This window comes from Rhipicephalus microplus, chromosome 1 (genome assembly GCF_043290135.1).
Source record: "Rhipicephalus microplus isolate Deutch F79 chromosome 1, USDA_Rmic, whole genome shotgun sequence".
NCBI lineage: Eukaryota > Metazoa > Arthropoda > Arachnida > Ixodida > Ixodidae > Rhipicephalus > Rhipicephalus microplus.
Genome location: NC_134700.1, coordinates 47,327,187 through 47,348,084, shown reverse-complemented (window position 1 = coordinate 47,348,084; position 20,898 = coordinate 47,327,187). Strand labels below are relative to the sequence as shown.

General features: G+C 46.1%; 1 protein-coding gene across 7 annotated transcripts in view; it reads left to right on the top strand.

Moving 5' to 3' along the window:
- LOC119177756 (uncharacterized) overlaps positions 1–20,898 on the top strand; it is a 258,227-nt gene that overhangs the window by 48,054 nt on the left and 189,275 nt on the right. The window contains exons 1-3 of one of the 7 annotated variants that reach the window (XM_075865176.1): positions 18,641–19,087; positions 19,146–19,234; positions 20,538–20,601. In XM_075865176.1, the coding sequence (XP_075721291.1) occupies positions 19,008–19,087; positions 19,146–19,234; positions 20,538–20,601 (233 nt within the window). In that variant the 5' untranslated portion in view covers positions 18,641–19,007. Of the gene's footprint in view, positions 1–18,640; positions 19,088–19,145; positions 19,235–20,537; positions 20,602–20,898 lie in introns of those variants that run through there. The other 6 variants (XM_075865172.1, XM_075865180.1, XM_075865203.1 and 3 more) reach the window with 6 other exon arrangements.

Here is a 20,898-nt window from a genome sequence, read left to right as displayed (position 1 = left end):
CCATCGTGTGCTGTTTTAAGCACAGCTTCTCGGTGGCAGTGCGGAACGACTAATTGGCGTACAAGCCGTCCGTTGGCCTCTGTGTACTGTCGGTACAGCAGTCCCTGTTCTTGTTTGTACTCGACGCTTCCCTTCTCATTTCGGCATGTTTGCTTCCTGCCGATCTTCTCAAAACACTGTTTGAGTGTCGCATCTCTCCTCTGCTCGCAGCCATAGTTGTCTCCCGGCAATCTCGCCGTGGTCCCAGGCGTACGAAGCTTGGCAAATTTTTCCGGCTGTGCATGTGCTTGGGAACGGGTGATAGCTGCTGCTACAGGCTCTTCCCTTAACTCCTTTGTCGAGACAGGTTTTTCAGTCTTCTTTCTGGGATCATTAGGAGGTCTTACGCCATCGATATTGCCCAGAATGAGGTCATACAGTGGATCTTGCAGGCATAGTGCTGTCAGATTGCCAGTAAAGTAGGGGGTGTCAACCACAATCCGTGCTTCGGGCAGCATCCTCGCTGTTCCGTCCACAAAGAAGACGAGTCTGCTTGTACCTGTCAGCTCGTCTTCATTCACAGACTTCCTCTGCACGATTACTGTGTTGCACCCCGTATCCCGCAACACTGATATGTCTGTGCATCGGAGGGTCCCTGTGGCCACTGGTAGGTTCTCGGCCAGATTTTTCGGCGGTGTCACCCTTACGGCGTTGACGACGGGGACTTTTTTGCCATTCCTAAGCTCGATATACCCGTCGCATATGGGATCCTCACGCGTTTCCCTTGGTGCATAGAGGCAGGACGCCTGGAGTGAGTTATTTGCTCCTGACCGGCAGTCGTTTGCCCTTTGTCCTTTTTTTTCCACACTTGAAGCAGACGATGGCTACATTAGCGGCAGGTCTGTTGCGACACAAGTGCGGCGGGTGATTCCCAAGATTGCAAATATAGCATTGTGGTAGTGGTGCGTGGCTGTTGCCTCCTTTTTCGTATTTCCCCTTCTCGTCCGTTATGGGACCATCTTTCTTTGTTTTCGCTAGGCTTCCTCCACCCTGAGCTTCCAAAAACTGGTCTGCCAGCTCAAGCATGTCTCCCAGGGATTCCGCCCTCCCTTCTTTCAAATATAATGCCAGGTTCGAACCACATCCATGCCAAAACCTCTCTCTAATCAACAATGCGCGGAGGGACTCGAATTCTGTCTCAGTTTTGGACAGCTCAACCCATCTATCGAAGTAATGTTTTAAGCGAGCCGCGTACTGTGTTGCTGTTTCACCCCCTACTGGCATCTCCATATTAAACTTGTCTCGAAACCCATCCGCCGTGAAGCGAAAGCGCTTCAGGAGGGCGATTTTAACCTTGGTGTAGTCCGCTGCATCTGTAGGTGGTAGCCTGCCATAAACACTTAGCGCCTCTCCTGTAAGACATGTCGAAAGCGCCGTCGCCCATTGGCTTTCAGGCCACTTTTGCCCTCTGGCGATGCTCTCAAGCCGGCGTATAAACGCTTCTAAGTCGTCCCTTCCTTCGTCAAAGGTGACGAGCAGTCTACCTGCGTGTATTCTCAAACTCGGCTCCTCCCCGGCATCGCCGTGCTCACTGCTGGATCGGCTCACCCTGCTACTCTCCCTGAGGCGAATCTTTAATTGCAGTAACTGCACTTCCCGTTCTCCGGCTTCCCTAGCCGCTTCCCTTTCTTTTTCCTTTTCCTCCCGGGCCAGTGCCCGCTCTTCTCTGGCCAACGCCTGCGCCTGTTCCTGCTGCTCCTTAGCCCATTGTCTCAGTTCGGCGCCCTCGAGGCCTAACTGTTTACCGTGCGCGATCCACCTATCCAAATCCATACACACCATACTGCACTGCAAACTGTCACTATAATGCCACTATAAAATCAGCGCAATCATATGCAGGATGCAACTGCTTCAACTGTGTGGCTCTATCACCACGCTGTCCGCACGGTTCTCGTTCACCCCTCACTGTCTTACTCTTGTACGGAACGTCCTGTCTCGCGGACGCCAGTTTTGTTACAAGCTGCCACTCTAGCGTCGCCAGCGTGAAGTCGGCGACGGGAATGACAGCAGGTTGGTTCGTTCCGTACGCAAGCAGAGACAGTGAAGAGATCAGAGACGTGAGAAAACAAAACAAGCTTTACTCTAGTGATATTGCAGCACACGGGATCTAGTACAACACTTCAATACAACTAACAAAATACATCAGCACTTGATACAACTAAAAATATATAACAAACAATAACTCAGCTTACGAGAGAGAACTATTACAAACTACACAAACTAACAACAATAGACTACGGAGGAGAAAGTTCGAAGATATAAACAGGTGAGGGCATACGTGTGATGACCGGCAGCGTTGCGTCCCCGACGATCGGATGCGAGAAGTCGAAGAGAGTTCTGGCACGACTGCGATGTCGGCGGTGTTGCAACGCTGGTGGCTCCGGGAGGCTAGTGTTTGCAGGTGACTTCGAGCAGGTTGAGCTAACTCGAGGCGAAGTCCCGATGTCTACGTTGCAGACGTTAATATCGCGTCACAACTAGACGAACGGCTAAGTTTAGGTGGCCAGCCGATACAGAGCCACACTAAAAACTTCTAGAAGAGATGCTTGTTGATCTGTTTCTACACCATGTTGGACAACGACTAGTATGCCTAGCAGGACAAAATCCTGCGCTTAAATCCCCCTCGTGTCTCCTCGCTCTCTTCCTTGGGGACAAGAGACCTATACATGGGTCCAATCATGCGCGTTTAATTGATGGAAACTCCGCCCCAAAAATATTTGACCCCACCCCTTTTTAATTGGGAGAGGGCCCTCAACTAGCGAGAGTGACAACCTGTTGGGTTGTTGTCATACGGCTTGGCCTCCAGAGGGTTTCCCACGCTTTTCCCCGTGGGAAACGGTCAGACTGTTTGGCTCTCAGCCGGTGCGTCCCGTAGCCTAATCCTTGTTCGGGGTACATCGCGGCCTTCCACGACCTTGCAGACGCCACCGCACTTACAAAAGGATCAATCGTCGACGGCGACGTTCCAAGAAGAGCACCCCATTCTGCACTTCTCGGCTCCCTTTCATGCGCCCGCCGTTCCCACGGTCAGTGGGGAAGTACGGCGCCCGTTAATTGCCGTGACGCGGGGCCGCCAAAAATGGCCGTCCGTGACAGTGGCTAAAATTTTTGTTTCAGGATGTATTAAGAGACCGTTAAAGGGAAGTTACCGCGCCGCTTTTCAATAACAATGAGGAAATTATTTTTATCACTTTTACTATAATACAAGAGCGGTGACTGTTTCAGTTTTATTATTGAGATTATGCTGATGCTCGAAAAGCAGCAGCCCATTAGCATCGATTGCTTTTCTGTCGGCTAATTTGTTCATATTGTACCGTGGTTAGCCGCGATACTTTTTAGCGATCAGCATTACGAAGCTCCGCTTTAATTCAGCTGTATCAATGTGAGCTTGTGTGTCAGCCGTTACGTGCTGCTACGACCAAGCGAACGTGTGTAAAGCCTGTGACCCATGGCAGCTGCTGTGCCACCATAAGTTTATTTCACTCCTAGAATTTTTTTCTGCTTTTCAGCGTTTGGTGTGCATTGCCTTCCTTCTTAATAACGGCAGTGTTGCCATATGAAAAGAACCAATGACTTGAAAGAGAAACGGGTGAGCATCTCTAACTTGCTCCATTACTGTTTATTTTGGGCATCCGCTGCAGACGCCAGCTGCCAATATATGGGTTTGGGCCCCTGCAGCAGCTCCACAGATTCAAGCTACCATCGAAGTCTGCGTCTATCGAGCAACTGCGGACGCCCAACTGTTTCATGAAGCTAGCGAAAGAACCTCACCCCTCGAATATATTTCACGCATGCCATTGGCATGGAGTGGTGGAATGTGTTGACCGCATTTGTTGTTCTTCGAGTCTAATGGCAGAATTCGTGACAGGCGAAGCTGGACTGGTACACTATAAGTGTAGCATCACTAGCTTGGAAAAGCGGTACCGCAACAGGAATCCCGTGTTGTTATACGCCTTGGTGTGATTATGTTATCCCTGAGAACTCGGCGTAATGCGGCATGCAACAAACGCTTCATCCAGTGTAACATCTTTCACACGGCCAGCAAAATCAGTAATGTTAGCAACACTGCCATTGTTGTCGGCCATATTGTTTGTTGACAAAAAATGGCAACTGTAGCATTAGACTCTTTCGTTACCACGCCTATTCAAATTGATTGCCGGTGATTGATGCTTTGAGTAGTCATTTTTGGCAGGTTGAATTTGCTTCGCGTGCACTTAGCCCTTCCTAGTAATTAGTCCAGACACTGACCAAGAATTCGTTTGAACTTGCCTGATTTGGCAACACAATGATTTTTTTACAGACCTTACCGCGAACCAATATGCATGTGTTATTGTGAAAACGCACTTGGCTGATAAACTTTAGACAAATGCCTTTCACTTGTGGTTACACTGATAACCACAAGCGGCTTGTGGTAACATAGAAATTATGTAATCAAAAGAACATTAACAAGTCAAATATCAAATCTTGCCATAAGCTTCTCTATCTGACAATATTGAGACATAACCATTGCCTGAAACTTATGCCAGCTATTCAGTAGAGAATGGTTGTTTGGAGTCGGAGAAAATTTATTGAACAAAAAATTATTTCCAAAGGTCCACCACATGTATAACAAGTGAAGATAGCCTTTACAGACAGTTTCCAGCAGCCCAAGTTTCGCGTATGTTGTTACATGGGAGACAGGGCTACATCCAGTGTCGCTAGCACCTATGGCATTGTCACACACGATGGGTGCACACCTGCGCCACAATAAAGACACCCTGCTTTAAACCATCTTGCAACCACACCTGAATAGAGCAACGACGATGTTTGAGTCTCCGAAGACAGCCACACCTCAGGTTCAAGCTCCGACAGCGACAATGTTCTGCGTCAGCCTGACACATCTGCAGTCATTCAGGGGTTGGTTTCGTTTACTACGTTAGGTGGTCTCCTCCATCGCAGGTGCGTAGCTGCTGACCTGTGTGCGCGATCTTAGAGGTAATCTGGTTACGTGCGAGGTCCCCACGTCACTCGGTGTGATGTGCTGGCACCCGTAGCAGAGCTTCTCCTCATGACAAGAAAGCCAACAACGGTCATCTCTGCTCTGCACTACGCAGTAGAGCGAGATGTTTTAGGTCTCCACGTGATTCTGTTTGTTCTTTTTCATTCAATACTACCTGGGTGATTCCACGAGAGATCGACACGGGTCCAAAAGTTGATATTTTAGATTTTATTGAGTATTTTATATTTCGTGCACCTCTTACCAGGTAGCCGGAAAGGCAACTTCGTTTTATGATTAACGGCATAATTTACGAGAAAAAAAATCAAACTTCACCAACACGGAGGCACCAATTTCGTCACCTGTCATTTTCGAAAATTGCAGATGCTTTAAAGAGGCAAACATTTTTGTTTCAAGGAAGATATTTTTTACCTGAAATGTATGTCTGATGAAGAATGAATTCATACGGTTTCAAGTTTGTAGACCTTAAGAAAATAGCTTTTAAAAATGTCTAATTTCGCGACAGTCTAAAATAAATTTCGTATTCCCCATTTTTTTTCTCCGAAAGTAAAGGAAGCAGCGTTTTCAAACTTGACACGTTTTAAGGATATAGTGTGCTCATTAGGTACATAAATTATTGCTGCCGTAGGGCAAATGTAAATTTTTATATTTTGCCTCAAAGTTCTCATATTGGCAAAAGTGTACTCCACTGAAATTTGAATAATAAAAAAACCCCGTCTTCGATTTTTCTTAAAATCTCGTAAATAGACAACCGAAGGCCATCATACAGTAATATAGAAAAACATATTGCATTGTTTTGTTTTTAGTGACAATATTCGTGGTACAAATCAGAGCTTTTCGAGAATGCGCTGATAAGTTGAGAAATCTAGAAATCGGAACGGAAAAGCGGCAATAAGCTTCAAACGCGAGTAAACGTGACCGAATTTGGTGACCGAAGAAAGGCTGTTTTAGCAGATAGGAGTAACTATTTTGAACACGGTATTCTACAGTATCTGAATTCACTCTTATACGTAGAGCACTGAGACTTCTAATTTATTTATTTTATTTATCTATTTATTTATTATATTCATACTGTCGATTCCATCAGGAATCTTTACAGGAAGGGCATATTGGATTGTTACAATATGACAATACAAATATCAAATATTCAATTATACATAAAAAATATTGGCGGTTAACAAAGGCAGACGAGAAGACGTAATAGTACATCATAATAATTGTACATCCTAATACGTAAAAAAAGGGGTGATCAAAGAGGTGTATAATGGCAAAACTGAAGTAAAAAATACATTTATGTAAAAATGGCGAAAATAAACGAAGTAACAGTATGTATGATAAACGAAATTATGCGTACAGTGTAACAGCAAAAAAAAAAGTGAACAAAGAGGCATACAAAGGGAAAACAGGAGCAAAAAAAAATTGCCCGCAGCTTCCCTCGGGGGAACACTGAGGAGGATGCGGAGCATATAATTGGTTAACGGGGTGTTAAAGTGCGACTTACTTGGGTCGATGGCTAAATTGGTTAACGTGGTTGTGAAATGGGGTGTTAAATTGCGACTTACTTGGGTCTATGGCTAAATTGGTTAACGTGGTTGTAGGAGGGGGTGTTAAATGAGTGAACACGTACACACGTATGCGAAAGGGCGGCGCTGGTCGAAGGGACGTCGATCATTGTGTTTGTGGATTCGTTGGAATTCATTTCACCGCGACCTTGGACGTCGACGCGCCGTACAAACCAACCGACGAGCGGCAACTGAGCGAGCGAGCGCCGACCTTGAGTATATATACAGCACGACGGCGCATGCACTGTCAGCTGTTGAATGTTCTCGAAGCGCGACGCCACATGCGCGTCCACTGGAGAATCAGGAGAATTGTAGATGTCGAACGCGGTGTGTAGAGGAGGAAGGGTGCACAGATGGTGGAGGAGTGAAGCGCGCGCGGTGTGTAGAGGAGGAAGGGATGCACAGATGGTGGAAGAGTGGGCGACGGCGCGACGGCGCATGCGCGCGCGTCAGCTGTCGAATGTTCGAGAAGCGGTGCGGACGGCGCGGACGGCGCAGACGGCGCACTACAAGGCGCGAGTATAAGATGCTCCGCATCTAAAACGCACTGATGTAAAAAAAAAGTTATACGGAAGTAAGGATGATACAGGAGGCACATAACTGGGCAGCATGTAGCTGATCTTCAAGCAATGTTAAAAAGGAAGATAACGTCGCGCTTGTTGTTACGCTAGGATCCAGCCTGTTCCATTCACGTGTCATTAAAGGAAAAAAATGAATATTTATGACTTTCCGTATGGATGACATGCTCATGTAATGATAATGCGTGTTTGTGCCGCGTTTGTCGTGTTTGGGTTAAAGATAAGTACTTGGAACTGTCAATCTTTATGTCTTTGTGAATTAGCTGGTACATCATTTTTAATCGCGCAAGCTTGGCTTGGTTTTGTAAGGTGAGGATACCGGCCTGTTTTAGTAATTCTGTGGGTGAATCTTTTAGTCTACATGTATTATAAATGCATATTAGTGCCTTCCTTTGGACTGCTTCGAGTTTGTAAATGAGTTCTTTAGTGGAAGGAAACCAAACAACGTTAGCGTACTCCAAAGTTGATCTGACAAAAGTTTGGTATGCTAATAGCTTTGTGGTAGGGGGGCTAGTCTCAGACGTCTATTTAAAAACAACATTTTTCTCAGTGCAGACGAGGTGACGTTGGTTACGTGGTGTTCCCATCTAAAGTCATGGGTTAGTGTTAAGCCAAGGTATTTATACTCTTTCACTGCGCTGAGTGTGGCGCTGCCTATAGTGTAGTTAAAATCAGAAGTGTGTTTTTTCTCGTTATTGATAGGACAGTTGATTTTTTAACGTTCAGTGTCATTTGCCATTCTTTACACCATTTGAATACTAAAGATAAAGAGTTGTTTAATGCAAGATGGTCACTATAAGAGTCAATTACTTTGCATAAAACGCAGTCATCAGCGAAAAGTCTGACGCTGACAGGAATATTACAAGGCAGATTATTAATGTATATAAGAAATAAAATTGGAGCTAGAACGCTTCCTTATGGAACTCCGGATCTTACGCTATATTTATTGGAATGTTGCCGGCTGACTTCTACAAACTGGGCGCGGTCACTAAGATAATCTTTTATCCAATCGACAATGGGCCCTTTCCCCAAGGTTAGTTCGAGTTTATGAATTAGTTTGTCATGTGATACCCGGTCGAAAGCTTTTGAAAAGTCTAAAAAGATAAGATCGATTTGTTTCTGTAGGTCGACACTCAGCGATACATCGTGTACAAGTTCAAGTAGTTGCGTGACTGTGGAGACACCTTTTCGAAATCCATGCTGACAGGGTGTTAGCATTTGTTCTCTTTCAAGGTGTTTGGTTATGTGCTTTAAGATGATGTGTTCCAACAGTTTGCAGGCTGTGCATGTCAGTGAGATGGGTCTGTAATTAAAGGGTTCGGTTTTACTTCCTGATTTATGAATAGGTTTTACTTTAGCTGTTTTCCAGTCATTAGGGAGGGTCCCTAATGACAATGATTTGTTAAAGATTATTAATAGGTACTTGGCCATCCACTCAGCGTATGTGCGAAGGAATGCATTTGATATATTGTCAGGTCCTGATGATTTCTTAGAATCTAGTTTGAGCAGCAAATTAAGTATGCCTGCTTCGGTTATTAATAGCTGATCTAGAGGCTTTAATTCAGACGGACGTGTCTGTGGTAGTGTGCCGTCATCCTCCGTGAAGATAGAGCAGAAGTAGTCATTAGGCAGGTTAGCAGACCTTCGGTTGTCTACATCTATCGTTCCGTCATCATTGCGAGTTTTTGGGTTTATGTAGTTCCAGAACTTCGTTGGGGCTGATTTCAAAAAGTTAGTGAGTGTATTTGTGAAGTAGAATTGCTTAGCTGTCTTAATTTTTTATTTCATGTATTCAATAGCCGTGCTGAGATCGTGCTGTGTGTATTTTAATGGGTTGGTTTTCAGCAGTTTTCTCATCCTCTTTACGTTTGGCGTGTATAACATCGCGCGTAATCCATGGATTACGCTTATTAGGCTGCTTCTTTCTAATCGGCACGTATTATTTATACAATGAGAAATGATCGCTTTTAGCGCGAGCCACAAGGCATCGATGTCGGTACTGCTGTTACGGGAAAGTTCAACAAACGATTCATACTCATCAGCAAGGTGATCAAGTATATTAGTGTCCTCAGCTTTACTGTAGTCAGGGTACGCGACTATTTCGTGAGGGGTAACAGTGTCATAAAGGGGTACGGTGCAAGATGTGATCTTGTGATCGGAAATACCATCTAGAAGACATAAATTAGTTTCTTCGCTAATGAAGTGATGGCTGAGAAATATTAGGTCTAATATGGAAGAGCTGGATCCCTGTATACGTGTAGGTTCAGTTACTATTTGTGAAAGGTTTGTGAAAGGTTGAACGATAACATAAAATCAAATAACACATCCGCACAGGATGAATGATGCTGCATTGTGTGCCAGTCAACATCAGGCGCGTTAAAATCACCTGCGATTTGTGGTGTGGTGATATGTGGTATGTGGTGCCTCTCCATTACTCACACACAGATGGAGCTGCTGTGACTGCCATGTGTTTGCAACACGTTGGGTAAAAGAGAATTGAATGTTGAATGAGTTCATAAACGATTCATAACAAATTTTTATCATTTGGGGCACGAAGACTGCCGCATTAGACTGAAGAACACGCTTTAGGGCAAGTTGTCATCCGTCGTCTGCTCTACAGATGAATCGCTGTGCGCCGCATCTCGGAGGCAATGCTTTAGATCATATGGTTCAAAGTAGGGACAAAGATTACGCCTCCCGTATTTTTATCGACAAAAACATTGTGAAATTTATTTTAACATACTATACTTCAGTTTTGCATTCGCACTGTGGATACTTGCGCACAAGTATCCACAGCAAGCGAAGCGCCCAGCGACCGAGGCGACCCGATAAGTTTTTCAGCGATGGAAGCCAGCATAGGGCGTTATGGTCGGTCACGACGGTAAAATGACGGCCGTGAAGATATGGTCGGAATCTTTGCACTGTCCAAACAACAGCAGGGCACTCCTGCTTGGTGATATTGTAGTTCTTTTCTGGAGCGGTAAGAGCACAACTTGCGTAAGCAACGACGCGTTCGCGTGAGTTTTTGTCACGCTGCAAGAGTACCGCACCAAGACCATGACTACTTGCGTCGGTGTGAAGGATGGTGGGTGTGGTGGGATCGAAGTGCCACAGTACCGGATCCGACGTGAGGGCTTGCTTCAATGCCGTGAAAGTGCTTTCGCAGTCTTCGGACCAAATGAAGGGGACGTTCAGGGGAACTTGCGAGGAGTTGATGGAGCGGAGACGCAAGTTCCGCGAAGCCACGTATGAAGCGCCGGAAGTAAAAAGATAACCCAAGAAAGCTGCGCAGGTCCTTTTGACGTAGTGGACGAGGAAAATTGAAGACGGTGGCAAGCTTCTCAAGGTCGGGCCGAACTCCTTCTTTGCTGACAAGGTGGCCGAGAACCTTGATTGTCTTGGTGTTAAGCTGTAGACCGGCTTTTGTAAGGCATGTGAGGACTTCGTCAAGACGTTGTAGATGCTGCGAGAACGTGTATGAAAACACTGCTATGTCATCGAGATAGCACAGATACGTTATCCATTTCAAACCACGCAATACGCCGTTTATCATGCGTTCGAAGGTGGCGGGCGCATTACAGAGTCCAAAAGGCATCACATTAAACTCGTACAACCCATCTGCCGTTGAAAAGGCGGTCTACTCTTTATCAGACTCCGACATTGGTATCTGCCAGTAGTCTGACCTAAGGTCGAGGCTAGATATATACTCTGCGCCCTGTAATGAATCCAGTGCATCGTCGATCCGAGGGAGGGGACAAACATCCTTGCGCGTTATTTTGTTTAGCGCACGGTAATCGACGCAGAAACGCACTGTCCCATCTTTCTTTTGAACAAGAACAACTGGGGATGACCAGGGACTCGAGGAAGGACGTATGATGTTCCGTCGTAGCATGTCTGAGACGTTTTCCTCGATGATCTTGCGTTCTGCCTGAGACACGCGATATGGACGCCAATGTACAATTCGAGAGCCGTCAGTCTGGATGCTGTGAGTAGCGGTGGTAGTCATGCTGAGGGCGGGCGAGTTCACGTCAAATAGAGAACGGTGTCTATTTAACAGGGCGAGCAAATCTTCAGTTTGATCAGGTGTTAAGTCAGTGCTTATGGTTGCCGACGCAGGTGTGGAAGAGGCATTGAATGGCAGTGATTGTGACTTTGGGACATCGTTGTAATTGTTGTTCGGAAGAGTAACAATCGCAACAGGCTCACTGTCGACCGCGCAAGATACTGTTGAGCCACAGGGGAGCAGTACACACTCGGGCGTTTGATTTATGGTGGTTAGGTACGTAGACCCATCGAAGAAGCGAATAAGCCCTGGTGTGATCACAATGCCCCTACGTAGAGTATGGCCGTAAGGGAGAGTTAGTACGTCACCATCCACAATGTCGGTGCAATTAACACTTATAATTTCTTCGATGTATGGCCGAAGTACACAATCTGACGTGGTGACAAGGTGGATGCGTCCATCGTGTTCAAGCGGAGAAGAGTCAGTGGCATTTAGATGCAGGACGCGCTGATGACAAGATATGAAAGCGGACGCAGAACACAAGAAATCCCACCCCAGAATGAGAGCGTGGGTGCACTCACGAAATACCGCAAAAACAATGTGATGACGAATGACTTCTATGCAGACACGAACGGTACACTGTGCAAGTGGACGAATAAGAGCGTTGGTCGCCGCACGTAGAGGTGGGCCGCCATAAGGCGTGGTGACTTTTCGAAGGCGGGAACAAAAATCAGCACGAATAATCGAAACGGCAGTGCCAGTGTCTACAAGAGCCTCAACGCGTACACCTTCTACAAACACTACTATCAAATTTGATGGCCGCTGTGGATGAATTGTTAGCTGTCCAGTGGATGCAGTTCCCCCTCCTAAAACTGCATTGGGGAGTTTTCCGCGTGCGCGTTCGTGGAATGGGAGGCGGGCCGCAGTGGCGACACTGAACGGCGACCTGGCGAAGGCGACCTGCGACGAGACGTACGGGAATTCCCAGGCATGTCAGTACGGTAGGTGGGAGACGGTGAACGGTAATAGGAGGACTTAGGACGATCGGGAGGGTAATCGTAGGTAGTTCATGGTCGGACGGATGCTTCGATGTTCTTCAGGAGCGTAGTCGCGTTGCTCGTCTTGTTGGCGCCTTCGACAAAACCGAGCGATATGTCCTCGATAGCCGCAGTAGTAACAGATTGGTCGAGGTGGGCGCTGAGGTGCGTAGTAAGGTGGTGCACGCACTGGTGGTGATAACGAAGCCACAGGCGTATGGCCTGCTGTTGTAGGCACAGAAATGGTAGGTGCGGCAGAGAGCGCGGGAACTTCGGCGTACGTGCGCGTCTGGCGCACGCAGGGACCGTTGGAACACGTCGGACGCAATGCGGAGGCGATCCCTTGTTTAATCAGGTCTCGCAAGCTATCTTTTTCAGAAGGGAAAGCAACTTCCGCAGCACAGGAAGAGCAGCACCCGTGAAGCTCTTCACGAACGATGTCGCGAATAAGCGCACGCAAGTCGAGGGGTGCAGGCAAACGAATGTCGGTGGCATCGTAGCAAAGGCAAAGAGACTGAAGCTCGTCAAGTCGCTGACAGATGGTTATCACATCCTGGGTGGTGGCAGGATTTTGCGTGGCGAGGGCGTTAAAGGTGACGGTGTTAATGCCTTTAATAATGTGGCGTATTTGGTCGTTCTGAGACATGCCGGTGTTAACGCGCTTGCACAGTGCAAGGACATCCTCAATATAAGAGGTGTAAGATTCACCCGGCAGCTGCGTGCGTTCAGCGAGATTCTTCTTTGCTGCCTCAGTGCGAACTGCAGGGGCACCAAATATCTGACGAATTTGCTGCTCGAAAGTGTCCCAGTCGGGAAGATCGGGGTGGTAGTTCCAGAACCAAGTTTTCGCAACATCGGACAAGTGAAATGGGACGCTGCGCAACTTCTGTGGATTGTCCCACCTGTTCAAATCGCTGACGAGGTCGTAGTTCTTGATCCAGTCTTCAACATCATCGCCTCGGAGACCGGAAAACACAGGTGGATCACGCAGGCGAATGTTGTTGGGCGGAGTGGGTGGTGGTGGCTGCAGTAGGACGGCGACGTTGGATGGGCCAGGGTTTTCTTGGGCCGCCATGGCAGGGGGTTGTATGCGACGACCCGAGCGGAGCGCCAGCGAGAACGGGCGAGAGGACTTGAGGGAACGAAAAGCACCGTCCACCACTTGTGAGGAACCGGTTTATTCAGCCAGGCTCGAGCTAAATCACGCTGGTGATGATATTTTCAGATGAAGAAGATGTACAGGTGATGATGGTATCAAAGAAAATAAAGAGTCATTCGCTTGTCGCGCTCACAATATTGCAAAAAAAAATACACTAGCAGGTCCCATAGTTGAGAAAAACTGCTGGGAGGCTATTGTGAATATGCATGTTGCCCGTCTGAAGCCATCCACATGAAGACAGCAAGAGTGACTCACAGCGAAGACTTTTTAATGTGGAAACGTAGAAATGACAAAGTGAGTTAGTTGCAATAAAAAATAAAAAAGAGCGGAGACAAGAGGAAGCCGATGACATTATTTACAGTATTTTTACTTTTTCTCTCCATTAGTACATGCTTACTTATTATAAAACACCTAGTCCTCTCTGAAGCACGCGACCATATAGGTAACACTGTAAAGTTAAAAATTACTAATGCTTACTTTATTTGGGTACATTGAATTTTCTACTCACTCCTGCGGTGCCCTCAGGCCTTGGAGGTAATACAAATAAAACATCTGGCATAAACAAACATACTCTTGCAGAAATTTATTGAAAACTAAAATCACCCTTAACCGCCATTCAGTTTTCTTTTGCACCATCTGCCTGCGATCTATTGTTTTTTTTTCTATTCGTCATTGTAGTAAGCTGCTCAGTACGATCCCAGTGATACAGTTGGGAGACACGCACATGTTGTCAAATCTGGATTTTGTTTTGTACTGCAACTACCCCATATTTCCCTCGTTTTGCTTCAAATGTTACCCACGGTCACCTGCAAGTTAGACACGTGCAGTATTTTGGAGAATGTCTGCGCACTAAGTCCGCAAAACTGCGGCAGGCATCACGAACCGACACTGCAATGACAAGTAACTAGGCGGTTTATTTTAAAACAGAATATACTCAGTGATTGAACAACTGTTTCCCGTTTTTGCGCCACTCTCGCTGCAGCTAAAATAACGACTGGGATGCATTATGAACACTTGATAGTTTAAACTTGCAATTACTAACGATATGCATCGATCGTGTAAGCAAGATTGTCGGTAGCCTCAAAATTGCTCAAAACATGAACGATGACGTATGGCCGTACCTGCAACCGCGTAATAAGTCTACCGGGTTAAAGCTTGACATGCGTTAAAGAGCCGTAAACCGGACGTGCGTCTGGTTGACCTCCCTGCTTTTCATTTCTTCCCTTCCTCCTCCTCCTCCTTAAAGAGCCGTGACGAACACGCTGCGAGATGTACGGGAAAAAGCGGACCTTGATGCTAGCGACGCTGCGGCAAACAAATACGTCTTATGTGCAGTCCGTCTACGCAATTTGCCCGAGACTGTATACTTACGGTATCAGTAGTTCGGAAACAACCCAAAAGAAATCTGATTCACAAGACACACCACACACACAGCTGCCCTATGTAGCGGCGCTGCCGGCGAGTCCGCGGAGGACTTGGCTGCTAGCGCGGCAACCACAAAAAACAGCAAAAATTCCAACTGAACGCGGCAATGACGTTCGTGGTAGCCGCTCCCAATGAGCGCCGTAGCAGACGACATAGGCGTCTCCCTTCTCTCTCGCGCGTTCTCCAGCATAAGGTCAAACACGCGGCCGGGACTCCCACTCCAGAGGTTCTATAATGATGAGACCATAGAGTTTTCCAATATACACTAGAGGGAACGCTGGCGCTAGTGTCTATGGGAGTTGCAACGCACGGCGCTTCAGCGAGCATGGAAATGATGGGTAGTACACACATTTGTCTAATCTTCGTACTTCTAGCTCCACGTGTGTACGTGTGGATTGGAGCTGTTTTCTCACAAAACAAATATCAGCAAATGTTCAGCGGTCATGCTTCACCACTTTATTTTTTTAAGGTTATACTTTTTTAAATTGGGTCACGAAGTTCAAAAGAGTTTGTTCTTTTCTTCAAAACGAAACCGTAATCGGCAATAAACAAAGCCACAAGTACAATTCGTCGCCCACAAGCACGAAGACTAGGCAAATGTGTGTACTAGCCTAGCCATCATTCCCATGGTAGCTGAACGATCGCAGTGCCTGAGTACCTTCTAGTTAATTTTAGTAAACTCTATGAATGAGCCAGCCTCCTTGTCTGTATATTAACTATATGGTTGCTGGTGGCAACGCCTCCTAGATCTCCTGTGCCTGCCGGATTATCGGCGGTCACTTGGGAAGCGGCGGTCGTCGGAACTATGGTGGTGGCGCTACTCAAGTAGGGGTGTCTTCAAATAAATTTTTACGTTTTTGAAGCCTATATGCAACCAAAATAACGTAAAAAAGTTTTAAAAGGTGTACACGTAAATATAGTTAACCCAACGTAATTGATGCCGTCATTCAGCAAACAACTTTTCTATTACAAGGCATCCTCTAGCAAACGCCTAAATTGCCCATCTCAAAGTCCGAGTACAAAGACCCTTACCCTTACCAGCATTGAAGGACTCTGCCCTTACGTAGGCAGTGCCGTCATAGATGACCGGCGTTTCGCGCTCATCTGGCAGGCACAGAAAATCTAAGAGGCGTTGCTGGTGGCTGGTAGCAACGGATAACGCAAATAACATGGGAGATAGGAAGGCTGCAATCGACGATAGATTACGCACTGATGTCACATAGGATGTATGATAAGCTCAGGGGAATGCACATAGATGAAGGTGGCTCCAGAAGTCTGTGTAGTGATCACAAACGTATCAAGCTAAGTTTTGGAAGAGCAGTGAAAGTGGGAAGGAGACAAGATGAGTAACTACAGGAAAATTTTTATTCAGAAAGGCTAATTGAAATGGCCACTAAACAAATTAAGAAAGTAATCACAGAGGATTATAAAACAGTGTGGACATACACGAATCTAATTAAACTGTTTAAGCTAGAGCTTGGTAAGGCACGGGACAAGTCACCCCGAAAAAGAAGACACAAACCCAAAAGTTGGTGGGATGAGGAAGTTAAAAGAGAGCCATAGCAAAACGTCAGGAAGCCTCTAGGGAACACAGACATGCTAAGCAGCGGGATGAACCGACAGATGATGTTGAAAGAAAATGGGAAATCTTTCTAAGCTGTAGAAGGGATGCATCCCTTCTAATCAATGAAAAGATTAGAAGAAAGGGAGCTCAGTGACTGGCAGAAGTATATAAAAAAGATAGAAAGGCAGCTGCGAAAGTTTGGAACCATCTAAACTCCCTAAAAAATGAGACGAGCCTAGAGCAGAGGTTTGCAACTACAGCTCAAGGTGCTATGCTAGAAGGGGACGAAGCTATTGAATATATAAGAACAAGGATGACAGAAAAATTTCAACAAAGAAGTGCTTTATGCACCAAAACAGACAAGGATGAATCAAGTAGCGCAATGGCTCCATTTTCACCGAACGAGAGTTGGAAAGGGCTGAGAAAAGGGTTCCTAGTAGTAGATCAACAGGCCCAGATGACATTCCAATTATGCTGATAAAGACATTAGGTCCGAAGTCTATATAAGCAGGCTTTGAGAGAGGTAGTGAAGAAAATAATAATTGATGGAGAAGTTCCCGATGGATGGAAACTTAGCAGGATAAGCATGATCTATAAAGGAAAGGGGGACAAGCTGACATAAACAACTACCGTCCTATAACAGTGACATCAGTGGTCTACAGGCTGGCGATGCAGATTATAAAGGAAAGACTGCAGGCATGGTTAGAGGATGAGGGGGTGCTGGGGGAACTGCAGAATGGGTTTCGGAAACACGGGAGGTTGGAAGACAATCTGTTCTCACTAACGCAGTAAATCGAAATAGCAGAAAAGGAACACAGATCTGTTCTCACTAACGCAGTACATCGAAATATCAGAAAAGGAACACAGGCCCCTGTGGCTAGCATTTTTGGATATCAAGGGAGCGTACGATATAGCGTGGTTCAAGAGTAATTGTGGGGAATACTGGACACACCAGGCGTGGAAGATGTAGTCACCAATCTTTTAAAGGATATCTATAAAGGTAACAAGGTAATTATAAAGTGGGAAAAACAGGTATCCAAGCCCACAGAGGTGAAACGGGGGCTTAGGCAGGGGTGTCCTTTGTCACCCTTGTTACTCATGACGTACCTACAAGGATTAGAGGCCAAATTAGAGGGAAGTAGACTGGGCTTCAACCTCTCTTTCATGAAACAAGGAAAACTCATTGAACAGGCACTATTAGCATTGATGTACGCAGATGATATAGTGCTAATGGCCGACAACAAAGAAGATTTGCAGAGATTGGTGGACATCTGCGGTAATGAGGGAGATAGGTTAGATTTCAGATTCAGTAAGGAAAAATCAGCAGTCATGATTTTTAATGACAATGAAGGTAGTGAGCTTAGAATACAGGAGGCCACGCTAGAGATAACAGATAAGTTCAAATATCTGGGTGTATGGATAAGCAATGAGACGAGGTACCTAAGGGAACACGAATAGTACGTAACGGCTAAAGGTAACAGAAATGCAGCAGTGATGAAAAACAGGGCACTGTGGAATTACAATAGGTATGATGTTGTGAGAGGATTATGGAAAGGGGCCATGGTTCCTGGTCTAACGTTCGGTAATGCGGTCTTGTGCATGAGATCAGAAGTTCAAGCAAGATTAGAAATTGAGCAACGTGGAATAGGTAGGCTTGCCTTAGGAGCTCACGGGAATACACCAAATCAGGGAGTACAAGTTGATATATGGGATGGACATCATTTGAGGGCAGGGAAGCTAGCAGCAAGATAAAATTTGAGAAGCGATTGAGAGAAATGGGGGAGGAGCGTTGCGCTAGGAAGGTATTCAGCTACTTGTACATGAAGAATGTCGATACAAAATGGAGGAAGCGAACTAGAAAACTGACTGGTAAATACTTGGAAAACAGCAGGGGGCCAATCCAAAAAGAATTATCGGTTAAGAAGAAGGCGAAGGAAGCTGAGACCGATATGTGGAAAATTGGCATGATTAAGAAGTCCGCACTAGAGATCTATCGAACTGTTAAGCAGGAAATTGCCAAGGAAAGGATCTATGATAATACTCGGGGTAGTTCTCTACTGTTTGAGGCCAGGACGGGAGTATTGCTAACCAAGACATATCGAGCCAAATACGAAGGGGTAGACACGGTATGCAGTGCGTGTGGAGAGGAAGAAGAAACTGCCGAACACTTGATAATGTTTTGTAAAGGGCTTCACCTTATAGTTCAGGATGATGGCGCAGAGTTTTTCAAAGCACTGTTGTTTAGGGACAGGGAGGGCAAAATAGACTTTAAGCGGGTAGAATTAACTCGAAGGAGGTTATCTGATTGGTGGCTAAAGTCAATGCACGAGTGAAAATTAAACCCTTCACTGCAATATACGAGTCCTCAACCCCACTATTTAAAGAAAAAAAATATAAATCTAGTTTCTGATTTATTAAGTATTACGGCTTGATGACGCTAGCCACTGCCCAATCTAAAGCGTACAGCCATATTCATCCATCCAGCGATCCAGCACCCATTGGCTACCATTAGAATAGGTTAGAATAAGACGGCCGAATCCGAATCCTGAAGCGTCCAATTCAAGCATGGAGTAGTTTAGTAACTTAGTTCTCTGGTTTAGTGTGCGCCGATCAGGCCGATCTGCTAATTAACGCTTGCCTTGTAATGACATGTATGATACTCAGCAGCTCTTGTGCCCGAGGGGCTCAAGAGTCCGACTTGAATGCGCCGCCTGCTAAGATGAAGCAAGTCTTACACTTTGATGTGGCTTGGCGTTATGTTAAAACGCGGGTTTATTCGCAGCCACCGCCGCTTTCGGGCCGTGCTCAAGAAGCTCAGGAGAAAGAAAATTCGCCAGAAAGCTGCGCAGGAGAGGGACCGTCTTCTTAAAGGTAAGCAGCTGAAAAGCTTTTGCACCGATCTGTGTGGCTGTGGTTTGAGTGAATTGCATTGGAGTTTGTGTGCTGTTGGCTCATGACAGATGCAAAAAAATGCCACGCAGCTAGCACAAAATGTTCCGTTGTTGCAGGGATGTGGGGATCACATGTGCGCCCCCCCCCCCCCCCAAAAAAAAAAGGGAACAACGTACCGCAGCAGTTGCCCTAATTAGCAGCTTCGTTGTAATGATCCAGGCGCGTGTGAATATACACGAGAAATGTTATCTCTGCTTTGAGTTGTGCCGCACACCATGGACCGTTCATACAGCATAACTCTTTTTTCCTTATGTTCCCCTGGCGAATGGGGGGAAATTTCAGCATTGCACGCAGCTGGTCTGGAAAAACATACTCGCAACACGGAATGGATAAATGTACTATCGGCTTCGAATGAAACGCGAACAGCGGAGCGCGTGGCACAAGCCTTATCAATAGCATAGTGCGTGCCGTCGACCAACCATTGGCACAGACAGGCCCGTACATCCGGTGTAGCAGCACTGCGCGATCCCCCTATTTCTGCTTATGTTCCAGGTATGGTATTTGAAAGGAACAAAAAAAAAAAAAAAAAAAAAAACGGAGGTTAAACTACTGAAGCGGAAGGAGAGTATTGTAGCATGGTTTGTCATCACAGAGTCCATCATCATGGAATTCCTGGCTAATTCAATTTAGAGTAGACAAAAGCCGGTTCAAAATGCTGGCAATTTCACGCTGTTTCACTTCGTGCCGGTAAAGCGAAACAATTTGCGCTCTCTCTTCCGAAGAAACACTCGGCATTTCCAGTTAAAGGGACGCGTTTTCGGGTCGGTCTTTCAAAGAAGGGGGCTGGTGAAGCAGCGCTGGCGAACGAGATGCGACGATCGTTTGAAAATCAACCGCAAAGCGATTATAATTCACTTTTTGTTTTATCGTGAAAAGTCACCGATTGCACTGCGACGCTGAAGTAAAAGCAAGGAATTGCGAGTGATACGGTCAGAAGTTCTTGGCACGCTCAGAATGGCCACCATTACCACCATACGAAAATTAGAGCTGAAACGGAAATAGTGCATGTAGGGGGATCGCCCAGTGCTGCCAAACCAGATTTGCAGGCCTGTCAATGGTGATGACTGGATGGCCAACACTATACTGTTTGTAATGCTTGAAACACGCGCCCCGCTGTTCGGGTTTCATTTGACGCTGATAGTACAAATATGTGCGCACAATGGTGGAAGTCGTTTATGAGCCCTCTGTGTGTAACTGTGCACTGATATTGTATATAACGCAGTTGAAGTAGAAGAGGTGGCCGTGTCATTGGGCCAGGAGGAGCAGGAACAGAAAGAACGAGAGAGGTGAGTTGTGCAGGTTTGACCTGCCTGCCTCTGGTGTACTTTGCTGCTTTTCCTGTTTTGCATTGTAATCGTGTGGGGTCGCACTTGACTCCAAAGCCAGTATGTGTTAAAAGAGGCTCCATGTCATATCTGTAATGTCACTTGTCTTATGGGCATATGTCTTGTGGGTGTTGCCATACTAGAAATGGAAACCGAGAGCATTTCTGTAGGTAGTATGATAAAGGCGTTTACGCATGTGCTTCTTAACGTCCCTGCCTGGGGTTATTAATCATGCTGGGAGGCTATTTGCATGTATAG